The 12577-nt window shown below is 37.0% G+C and overlaps 1 protein-coding gene across 1 annotated transcript; it reads right to left on the reverse strand.

Annotated features, from left to right (window-relative positions):
• Window positions 1-309: 309 nt before the first annotated feature.
• LOC124832606 (DNA glycosylase/AP lyase ROS1-like) lies at window positions 310-12211 on the reverse strand. The gene is given in 21 exon segments (XM_047306854.2): window positions 310-669; window positions 671-855; window positions 2352-2390; window positions 2480-2594; window positions 2696-2761; window positions 2906-3048; window positions 3227-3284; window positions 3367-3403; window positions 3654-4127; window positions 4437-4519; window positions 4600-4636; window positions 4765-4833; window positions 4903-4994; window positions 5065-5149; window positions 5342-5421; window positions 5510-6791; window positions 6875-6965; window positions 7744-8115; window positions 8203-10695; window positions 11059-11650; window positions 11772-12211. Coding segments are annotated over 20 exon segments (6276 nt in total). The 5' UTR covers window positions 11480-11650; window positions 11772-12211; the 3' UTR covers window positions 310-615.
• Window positions 12212-12577: the final 366 nt, after the last annotated feature.

Here is a 12577-nt window from a genome sequence, read left to right on the forward strand (position 1 = left end):
TTGTGTTCATGCTTTTAGATGAATTAATTGAATATTACTATTTATTTATGCCATGAAATTGTTTTCTTCCAATTGTTGGAAGACAATTTTCTGTTTCCAGTTTTTGAATTAGGATTCGTTTCCGTTGCCAATAGGAATCATAATTTTGGAAGAGCTCCAGTGTAAATATCACTGAGTTTTAGTTGTACTTTGTATTAATCCATATAGTTGGGCACCTTCACTTAGCGAAATAGGCCTTTTAGCTGTTGTCATTGTATCATGATAATAGAACTCACGTTATAATCTGATTAAGTGTACGCGCACCACTGGTGAAGAGAGGGGCATGACATTCAAATCTAGAATTCGTAAGTACCTTAAGCAGTAGTTGGGGTGAAAGGTACTGTGCTGTTACGCAAGTATCCCAGTTAATCTCGTATAGCAGCATTACATGGCTCACAATCCACATCATGTGATTTTTTTTTCTGGAAACAAGAAACTAGAGCCTAAGTGCTACCACCAGACATTATTGGGGGTCCTAATCTGGAAAAACTGCTCAGTCTCTGAGCACGATAGAAAGAACTCAAAGTTAAATTAAATAATGACTTCGTCATTTTATACATGCTACCGGTCAACACACTATGGGATGCGTAATACTGATTTGTCTGAAGTTTCTTCCCTTCCATTAAAAGTTGCTACTGTTAGAAATCAATTCCGGCTGTTCTACATTTGATTTCATTCCTCGTGATTTTGCGGAAGTCGATCCCTTTAAGTTCTTCTCTTTAGTCTTAGCCAACTTGCTAGCTGGGAAATGTAGTCTAGCCATCAGAGGACGGGGTGCTCGTGTTTCCCTGTCAAATCCCCGCACGCAGACATAACCTGCAAAGCATTTTCAGATAGGTTATGTTATCTGGATACCTGCTTTTCTATTCAGCTATAACATGGTTCCTCCAAATTAGGATAGACGGTTCATAATAATTCATTTTCCTTTTCTTTTCTAATTAATATACTTCCATTAGTTATAGAAATCACAATTTGAATAGTGCTGCTTACATTTTCTTTAATTTTTCAATGATGTTTTCACAGTATTTTCTCTCTTCGTCCATATGTGCATTTCGCACACCACTCTGCGATTATAGTTCTCAACCATCTCAAACTACTTAGCTACTAATATTTTCAATCTACACTCTGATCCATATCTTTAATGGACTTTTTAAAATGATTTTGTAATAATTGAAAATAACCATTATAACTTACATTATTCATTATAAATCCAAAAATATAATTCATATAATAAAATAGTTATCTATTACGAATTTTGATCATAATATAATTTATATATTGTAAATTTTAATATATTAAAGAAAACATTTTTTTTAGGACACTTGTGCTATCATTATTGAAGTTCTAAAAGTTCTTGTAATTTGTATTACAAAGTAGTACATCATATTTATATTGAAGTGTTTGTTTAAGGTTTTTTAGAAAAAAATTCCATTTAATAAAATAACCACTTATTACCATAGTAGTGTTACGCTTTTCAACAACCAAGTTGGAGTTGTTTATAAAAAATGTAAATGCGGTAGAAGAGAATGTTCTTTTACAAGAAACGGCACGCATTAATTTATGTTATATTCGAATATAAGAATTACTAGAAAAGAAATTACTTTTTAGCAATCACCTTATTTTAGCACAAACAAACCAGTAGTGTCATATAAAGAAGGGTATGCGAATACGATAACCGCGTTTGTAAAACAATATGTGAAAAGAGAAACAGACGTTGGAAGTGTTCTAATATGTATGAGTATTAGTGGTAATGCACGCCGGAAAGCGCATGAATCTTCTACTAGGAGAAGAGGATATGAATAATAGAAGACCGACAATGCAATGACTAGAAAATACGGAAACATAGTTGCTAAAATCATCAGACGAAGTGGGTTTAGTGGACTGCTATGGCATAAGGAGTTTTGATACCCAAGTACACTCAAGTGGCAAACAGTGCAAGTTGTCAATTAGACTTCATTAGGCCCAAAATGCATCTGGGTTAGATTAAGATAAGAAACAAGTCGCTCTCTGTTACAATAATAATTTACTCCTAATTAGGTTGTTTCATATCTTTCCCTTTGGTTATGAAACTAAGATATATTTTGGTTGGTTTGCTATTTGTCTTTTGATCTTGTTATGACAAACTATTTATTGTCAACTAAAGTTTTAGAATTTATTTGGACGAACTATGTGGTAGGAAGTGCGTTTATTTAGTCCTTTGATTCTATAGTCTAAAAAGTGCAAATTATTGATCTTAATCAACCCTATAAAAAACTAGCTATAGTAGGATATTCGATTAACAAAGCAGGATTACATTCTGTATTAAATCATACCTCTCCAAAAGCATTGTTGAATTTCTTGAGTTGTTAAACCTGATTGGCAAAAATCATGTATTCAACTTCATTGTTTGATGTATAGTCTTGAAATCGTAATATATTACTATGAATTCTAAAGTCTTTACCTTTAAATATTGTTGGTACGGAGGTTCCAAAATATACTGTTCGTCTATTTAGGTTCCAGATCCAACTTCGGGGCACACTGATTGGGTTAAGACTAGACTCGTGGTCAGCAAATACCTGGCGCAAATCATACGAGTTGGTACTATCTTATATTTCAATAAATAAGTACAAGAGGAGGAAAAGAGATTTAGTAATCTAAAAATTGCACATTATCTTACCTCATTGACCTGGAAATAGGTGCCATTCAGTGGAAAACTTCCCCGCATAGCTGTTCGACATGGTATCTGTTCATATTTATCATGAACTCAAGTCAGTCTACTATCGTGCTTGAATTCTATGCAGATGTTCCCTCCCCTGCCCTCACTACTGTATACAAATTATTACGCTAATATGGTTAATAAAATAATGATTTTGACAAGCAGTAATACCAAGAGTGTCCCTCTAACTATCTGTGAATTAGCTTCTCGGAAACTGTTGCATGAAAAACATTCCTTCTCATTACAGAGTTGGCCATATTCTTCTCGGGAGCTGCATTTGCTTTCTGGTGGCTGTATAGAATTTGCTGTTTCACCTGATGTAAAATTTATTCGAGAAAATTAGCTAAGAGACACAAGAAAGCTGAAAGAAAATATGTATTTTAAAATTTGAGATGTAACGTATTGTGCTGATGCATGAAGCAGAAAAATGCTAGACAGAGTATCTAAATTCATCTGGAAGGAGGCAAAGTAGTGAAGTTGTTATTTGCCTACCTGGAGTCCATATAGCAAGAAGGTATTTGCCTGGATCATCAGGCTCTCGTGTGTCCCACTGTAATGCATAAGTAGTTAATAAAAGATGGGGCAGACAGGACAAAACATAGCTTTGATTAACAGATGCAGCAATAACTAACCCCTTGCAGAAGAGGATGTGTATCTGGGAGTTCATAACTGTAAAAGTAAACACAACCAGTATATATTGTTAGAATTTGACTGCTGGAGTACAGTGATTGTGATGCATTCTAAACTCTGGATATCTTACATGCAAGATTCTTATTACACTCATCTTAGAATATCGCTGGATTATAATTCCGGGCATGTAATTACTAATAGCTGGTCTTGCTTTTGAGGTGACTATTATGCAATTTCATCTGTGCTTTCAATGTTATGCAATTGGAGATGAGTTTGTTATTTTACTTACACACAGTGCTCTGTTCGTAATCGGCTCACATTCTTTAGCTTGGGCATAGGAATTGAAGCAGCTTCTGGATTCAAAGCAACCAACGCCTTTGACATTTCACCTTCTTGGAGTTCCATCTTTTCTTGCATGTAATTTTGTAAATTCAGAGTGAACTCTTCTATGTTAAGCTTGATGGTAGGAATTTCACATGAATCCTCATAGAAAGTATCCTCTATATCAATTTGTGATACTTGGGAGCATTCTGGTTCTGGAGTTGTTGGCTCTTCAATGAAAGGGTGACAAATATTTATCTCTGATTTTGATTCCAATGGCCTGCACACTTCTGTTAGTTGAATTTCTTCTCCTTGGGTTGTGTTCTCAGGGGGAGGCAAGTGCAACTGACTGATGGTTTCAGATGGCTTCTGGTCAATCACACTATTTCCAACTGTGCTAACTATAGTCTTCTGCTCTGGTCCAGGCAGTGCAAGCCTTGCACTGCATACAATATTGTTTATTTGTAATTAATCTATAATAACTTGCAATGCATGCATATTATTGGCTTCTGTGTGGCATTGAGATAATTTCCAACTGTTACTTAAGTAAACATTTCTTTATTAACCCATTGTAACAAAGATAGAGTGCAAAGATACTTTTATTTAACGAGTTGGTGAGTATTACAATTTTTATATGAACCTCCAAGAATTCTGTCTGTCAAGTTCCTTGTCTATATTGCTAAATATAAATACTTGCAGCGCCTCCGAGAGTGCTAAAGTTTGCAAAGAATTTAGTAGTACGTATACATACCTTGCAAATGCACTAGCAAAATGTCTACATTCTCCTCTCATTGGGCATGCATTACAATTTGGTTTGCTTTTTGTACAGAAGACCTGCATTCATTGCAGTTTTTGTCTTTGTCATAATGGGCTTTGGTTAAGTACAGTCAGTATCTTGAGAAAATGTAATATACCTTTCCAAATGTAATCATCTGATAATGTAGCTCATATCTGCAACATATTACAAAATAACATAAGATAAACAAACAAGAGGAATCAATATACCTTGCCAAACATCCGAAACAGAGAATTTAGTCGTATGTTATTTCGCTACAGTAATTTAAAAACAAACTCTATACAGTGTTTTTTGATCTAGCTTGCACAGTCGGGGCCAGAGGTATTTCTGTATTGATTCCAACACTGGGTACCTACATAAGGCAATGATGTTAGTTTTCTTCTCAATAGAACAAATGCCTCATCATTTATGTGGTACTCACAATTCTAGGAGATGCAACTGCAGTGTTTCAGGCAGTGGCTGCAGAGGTACCCACCCCAGTCGTACTGCTATTCGTCCAACATTTGTGTCTACCTGTTATATGTCAGTAATTTATCAGATTTATTCCATATTCCAGTAATTGCACAAACTTATTTCAACTTACCGGGAAGGCAAGGTGGTGCAGTGTTAAAAGCCGCACACATTCCACACTTTTCAATCCCAATCCTTTTACACTGAGCAAGTATTCTCTGTATGTGTAAATCAATTTTATTATGGATATATTGCCTCACTGGAAAAAAAGTATCATCACTTGTGTGTGTTTTACTAGTGAATGGACAGAGTTCAGGATGTTGGTTTCACCAACTAGAGTCAATAAAAGCTGATTTTATTGTATGAGAAATAGCATTTCATTAGGTAGTTTAATTAACCACTGGACTTACTTTGCTTTGTCTGGTGGAACATCTCTCAGCCATTCAAGGTCAATGCTTCCATGTTCTTCAACCAGGCGATTCAGGAAATTCTGCACAGTGTATCATGTACTATAAGCTGCATTCTTAGGGTGTCTGTCAAGAAAGTTATAAGTAGCATTTCATGGTATTTGTTTCTACCTGAATCCGTTCTGCAAGCCTGTTGTTCATACCCCGTTCTTTGATGGTCTTGGCAATTTCATTGACATCTACACATCTCACAGCATCCCAATCTAAAGAATCCATGGTGTTTTCTGTCTTTTCTCTTTTCCCAGCCTTAGCTTGTGCTTCTATTCTTAAACTATCCCAGTTAAAATCATCCTTTTGAACTTTTCCTTGAACCTTGGTCTTTACTTTTAATGGGGCAGAACTTATCTCATTGGCTCCAATCCTCGTGGCATTTTTGTGCTTGCCAAGATCTGATCCCCTTTCTTTCTGCATAAGATCTTGAGTTTGTCCAGGACTGTTGAAATTGAAAAAGCTTTGTTGCTGGTGATTGCTTTGTTCCTGAGGATGGACTTGAGACACGATAGTTTGAGAAAGAGTAATTGCAACCTGGCTGGCAGGTTCTGTTGTTTGAGAACTAGATCTGTTCATGCCATTATCATCCTTTTTCATCAAGAAGTCACTTGATGATTTGGTTTTGAAAGGATCAAAGCAGTCATGGGACAGGTTAATGGATGCTTCTGAAGAGCCATGAGTAACACTTGACTTTTGCAAGCTTTCTTTTGGGGTGTCATGCTGCCTGCATAAAGATTGATCATATGCATCTCTTAAGTTCTGATTTGATTTGCTTTTCTGATTGTTATCTTCATAAAACTTGGTTGAACTAACCATTTCGAGGAGTTTACTGAAAGAAGTGTTACTATCATAATGGTTGTACTTTGCTGTTTTCGATAGAACTTCTACTTCCGAGTTGCTATCTGAACATGCTCCTATTTTCTCAGGATTTTGATCATTTGAAAAATCTCCAGAAATTTGAGATGAAATGACAGAGCCTTGGGATGAAACTATATCAATCAACTCTTTCCTATCATCATCACATGATTTTTCTTCTCCTTCCTCAATTGTGGAACAATATAGTCCACTTCCCATTGGACTACACTGTTCCTTAATATTTTGTTGAGATGATACTGACAATCTGGAGTTTGATTCATCTGACAGACTAATTGCACTGCTGGTAGTTCCACATGAATCATTGCTGTTGATGGCTTCTTTTTCTGCAGAACGCTCAACTATATCTGTCGTCAAAGAACTCTGGTCATAAACAGATTGATTCAATAATTTTACATTCCATTCAGTTCCTTCTTCTGGTTCCACTACACGCACTTGTGGTTCCAGCCTTGTGTCTTCTGCCTGGTGTGCTTTGTACATGCTACCTAAATTTTTTGGAAATCGAGCAGCAAGGGACATGAAAGCAGAGCTGTCAACAGAGAATAGAAATTGTTACTGTCGCATGACATCAAGTTTATAAATGCACCAAAATTAAGCTTGTAATGCTTATACCTGGAAAGATGGTCAGAGACATTCTGGGTGAGGAAAACTCCAATCACTGAATCCACAACTGATCCTTTCCATCGAGAAAATCGTCTGTCTCCTGTTGATTATGATATATATTAGTATATGAACTCTTTTATGCAATTGAAGAAACTCTTATAGGATGAAGTTGTTGATTGTTGATGGTGTAGAGATTTTCTGCATAGTCTTTCTTTCAAGATAAAATTGCAATTATTTTATTCTCTTCAAAGCAGTAACATCCCGGGAGTGTGGTTTCATTATGCTATTTCGGTGACTGCTATATATGTCTTAGTCAAATTAGGTGAAGTCATTGAGATTTATGTATACCACACCCGAACAAATATTTCAGATACTCATTTTACGTTGCACTATGATGAAATAGCAGGTACTGTCTATGATCATTTGTTACAAAGAGATGCTGAAGATACTCATTTCAGATTCTCATTATGCTATTATCTGTCTTACTCTTACAAGTTTATTGCCTTTAATGAATTCCTGGAAAAAACCCCGTGGATAACCACCGAAGTTTAGGTACTTAAATTTTTTAAAAGGAGAATGGCCATCCATCCTTCTTGTTATATCATTACTAACCTAGGTAGTTCAGATATAATCATTTCAAAATTCATGGTTGTGGTGGTCTAAGATGACTATTCTTGTTATAGTTGTTGGAGGTGGGGTTTATCTTCAACATTTTGGTTCACATTTATGAAACGTAGGTCGATCAGATGGTGTTTACTACTCTTTTAAGATGTAGTCTTGCCTTGCATCTTTTTCTAATTTCTTTCACTTCATTGATCACATGTAAGTTGGTGCCTTGCTAGAGGTGTATCAAAGGTGAATAATGTCAAACATGATACCTTGTACAAGATGCATCCGTGCAATAAATGAGTCTGCTCGTCCTCGGAACACATTCCGCTCTTCTTCCCACCATTTGGCTCTATCTTCATCTGTTCCATCAATTCCAGGACTGTTTATATCAAGCAACAAAAGCTTCCACACTCTATCGGTCTCATCATCAAGGTCAACCTTTGGTCGTAGATGCTGTTTCTTGATTTGAAGGGGAACAATGGCCCCATCTCCACGGATAAGGCTGTTTTGCTTTCGATTTGGCTGTTTATACAGAACAAGTGCGAGGTCTCTGGCTTCTGTGTTTATGTTTAGTCGTCTAAACTGCAGTGTTAATGCATCAACATAGCTCATTGTTTTCCACAGTACTTCGGAAGCAACATCTGTAATGCAAAAAATTTTATGGTGGAATTATTTGTCCTCTCAGATTTATAATGTTATTGACACAAAAATAAGGATTTAGTTCAAACCTGATGGCTTCCCCAATGTAAAATTATGTAGCATCCCGTTTGTGCTAGAATGTGCTGAACTGGAAATGACTTTTTTCTTTCTATTCCGTTTCTTTTTTGGCAGTGATGTAGGTGTATCTGCGATTAAAGCATCAATGCATGTTTGAGGTCTTTTTGCATCCCTAAATGTTTCTCTGGCAGGTATCCGTACTTGTTTTGTATTATAATTTGGTTCAGTATCACCGTTTCTAATTCTGGTTGGAGAACCAGAACCACAATTAGAGGTTTGAGACCTTTCTTCCAGCCTTTTCAAAGACAACATAAATGCTTTAGTATTATCAATAAAATTTTCAGCAAATTCACTAATGACTGGGACCGCTGTCGTATTATATCCAGATCCATAATTCCAGCAGCTAGGGCGTGATGCATAAGGATGTCCTAGAGCATCTTTCTGAGGGTATGCCTGTTGGACTTTTGTTGCAGTCACAGATTTGTTGTACGTGCCAGAAGTTTTCCCTTTTCCAGTTCTCCTTTTCTTCTGTATGTTTGGAAACTGAAGGTAGCAGCTATTCTTGTATGATAACAATCCATTAAAATGTGCTCCAATCAGATTCATGCTGCTGTCATCAGCATGACTAAAGCTACTAGAATATTTCCTCTTTGTACCATCCATTTGTAACCTCATGGTTGAACTTTGACTATTACTGATGTTTCCATCCCAAGCCGTTGCCCCAAGGTGGGTGTATTTTGAAAGAGATGTACTAAGATGTGTAGCTCCAGGAGATGTACCAAGTTGTTGCATTCTGTCAGGTAATGGATTGCAATTAGTTAATGTTGCGTTCATCCATGGGTCTTGATTACACTTGAGACCTACTTTTGTTTCCTCTAACACCACATTTTCCTTTCCCATGTGCAAATGTAAATTTTCTCTCCGTACATACCTTACATCTCTAGTTCCCATGTCAGATTTTGAAGGCCTCCATGACATATTGTTAGAATGAACTATCACTGTTTCAGTCAATCCTGTTATTTCTGAAGGAATAGGAGATACTGACATGTTTTCTCTAGTCAATTCTCCTGGTACTTCAATTGGAGGAGCAGATGTCTTCACCCGTTTCTTTCTCACATACTTCCTTTTGGCAGTTGGGTTTTCGTTTGGCTTTGTCCCAGATCTCTTTTTTCTTGAAGATGTATTTGTGGCTTGTGTTTCTTCTGGTAATGACACGTAAGAGTTTGATGCCAGCTTCATGTCAGTGTTAAGATCATAGGCAAGACCTACATTAGTATCCTGCATGGCTACACCAATTTCACTGCCTGGAATGATAATTGGATTCTCTTGGGCTGATCCAGGCACATTTTCTGTAATCATTTCTCCAGCCACTTCTGTTAGAGAAGTCGAATTCACCTTTTTCCTTGTATTCTTCTTAACAGCTGAGTTTTCCTCTGGTTCTGTCACAGAGCATTTTCTTCCTGAAGATGTATTTAGGGCTCGTGAGTCTTCTGCTAAAGACATGCAATCGTTTGTTGGCTGGGTAATGGAAGTGTTTAAATAGTTTGCTAGGCCTGCATTCATTTCCTGCATGATTACACCAATTTCACTACCAGTACATACTGTTGCATGCTCTTTGACTTCACACCTTTGATCTCTGGTTATTTCATCAAAATTTCTAAACTCTGTACATGGCATTTGGGTGGACTGGGGCATCCCTTTAGTAATTTCTGCTGCAGGAGCAGAAGTCATGCTCACTCCTTTCCTTCTCACATACTTCCTCTTTGCAGCTGGTTTTGTCCCTGAGCCTTTTCTTCCCGAAGTACATGTATTTTGGGCTTGCGTGTCTTCTGGTATTGATGTGTAACTGTTTGACGCCTGCTTCACAGAAGAGTTCAGATCATCTGCAAGGCCTACATTCATGCCATTTTCTTTTCCCAACAGTGCAGTTATGTTTTCTATGCCAGCAGAACTTTCATCTCTTGCTCCCATGTCAAAATTTATGACCCTTCTACAAGACGTTTTGGCAGTTTCAGGCATTTCTTTTGTCAATTCGCTAGTCACTTCCGTTGGAGAAGTCTTGGTCAATGCATTCTTTCTCACATATTTCCTCTTCACAGTTGGGTTTCCTTTTGATTGAACAGGCTTTGGGGTAACAGGCTTCTGAGTTCTTTTGGGTTTGCCTTCTTTGATGACCTTGGGACGGTGTTTTCTTCTCCTTGGTTTTGGTTGTGGTGTTTTATTAAGATTAGTATCAAGATTGCTTCCCTTATCCTGGTTTTGATTCTCCTTGAATGGTGAAGAAATAGCAGCGAATTCCATGATAGGGTCACAGAGTTCTTTGCTGCTTGGCAGTACATTACTGTCAAGCTTACTGGCAGGGCCATTTCTCTCTTCCCCACCTGGATCATTTTCTTCCATATTGATTTGCATTGATGCTATTTGTCTGCTTTCTTTGTCCGCATTGTCAAGTGTAAATGGGGTATCCTGTGAAATTCTGTTGCTACAGCAAGCAATGTATGTTTCTGTCTCAAAAGAGAGTATGCAAAGTGTAAGAGCAATATAATCCCTAATAGACCAAGTAATAAAAGGAAATTAAAGCAGAAACTTATAAGAAAATTGGTGGGTGTTGTGCTTGCTGTGCAGGTTTGATGAATGTTACAGAGCATCATATTTTCAAGGATGATAACTTTCAAGGATGATCCCATTCTATTTTACCGGGTATCCGCTCACTCTAGCTGTTACTCATTTTTTTATTGCCCTATGTCACCATCAGTGTTGTACTTAGTACGATAATAATTGGTGCAGAGTTCCAGAGAGAAGTGGAGGGGAAAATCTAATAAAATTATCACACACGAAGAGTAGCAAGGATAACATATAGGACTTACCCTGAGGGTCCTGAATATTGTCAAGGATGAAAGAAGGGACAAATGGATTGTTGAATCCTTCATTAGTCCCTTTTGTCACACTGGAGTTCCTCGATTCAGCCTCAACCGCGAACAAATGTTCACAAAACCCGAGTTTGCTGAAGCTGGAAGAAGCATCAGAAGCTGTATGTTCGCCAGTTTTGCCACTGTCACGAGCGACGTCTGACCCAATATCTGACCTAATATCTGACCTACACAATTTCTCCTGGCCAATTGAAAATTCAACACATGCAACTGCTCCATTTGCATGATAACCCATTTGGTTAATCACCCCGGGCGTGTAGATCGGCACTGGTTTTAGAGGAACAGGCTTAATAAGGGTGGCAGGTACCAAAGGAACCTCAACTTGTGGCTCTTTTCCATCCATCTCCCCAACCTCCATTCACTTTACTTCTCCAATCCTCAATGAAAAACGTCAAGGAAAATAAAAGAATTAGATTCCTGCCTGGGACTATCACATGGTGCTCTCAGAAGCTCAATTTCCCCATAAAGGTCACAACTTTTTTCAATCTCGATCCTTTCCTCACCACAAGGAGCACTTCCACCGTTGAACCTAATATATATATAAAATGTGAAATAATTATAATAAATAAGTGAAATTGAAGAACAAAATCATAGACACAGTTCCAAGCTGATGCAATAAAGCAACATTGACAAAGGTAGGTTTGTGATACCTTTCGCCGACTAACCGCTGAGTGATGAAGCATGTGAGTACTGAGTAAGTGCAGAAGGGATCGAATATTTTATTTCTGCCCAATTAATTTAAAAAATCCAAAACTGATAGACTACGAAAAGCCAGAAAGCAGAAGCAAAATAGTGTGTTTGATTATTCTCTTTGGAATCTCCGCTTCCTGCTCTGCATGACCACCGTTTCTCCCATTCGGCAAAACAAATCCAAAATTAAAACTACAAATTGATGGGAAAGTTAGTTACAAAGAGTCAATGCTGGAGATCTAGAAATCTCATATATGTAAGGCTCACTGATAACTTGTGAGTTCTCACCGAGTGAGCAGGGAGAGAGAGAAGGAACACACAATTCTGTATGGAAGAATGTGCATTCTGAGCTAGGTTAATTTCATTTCTATCTTCCATTAGGTTGAAGACATCAACATTTAAAGGGAATCAAATAAATATATTTTAATATTCACTTCCATACTTCTTTTCTCACTCATAAAGAAGATCATCCCTCAACACTTAACAAGCATAATATTATTCCAACATAATGTTTCACTCTTATCGAATGCATTCACTTTTGTTTTAAAATTTAATTGTACATATTTTTTTCTAAAGACTATTTATTTGAGAGCACTTTTACCAAATTACCAAGTTATCACCTTAAAACTTATGAGTCATATATGTCCTAAATCTAAACTCAACTCAGACAGAAATTATGTTTATTTTTAAAGAAATTCTTACCAATACAAGATGATAAAATATTGAATCAACTAAAATTACTTCCAGTCAATATCTAGATTTGTCA

This window comes from Vigna umbellata, chromosome 8 (genome assembly GCF_029865625.1).
Source record: "Vigna umbellata cultivar VRB3 chromosome 8, Vumbellata_1.0, whole genome shotgun sequence".
In the NCBI taxonomy this organism is placed as follows: Eukaryota; Viridiplantae; Streptophyta; class Magnoliopsida; order Fabales; family Fabaceae; genus Vigna; species Vigna umbellata.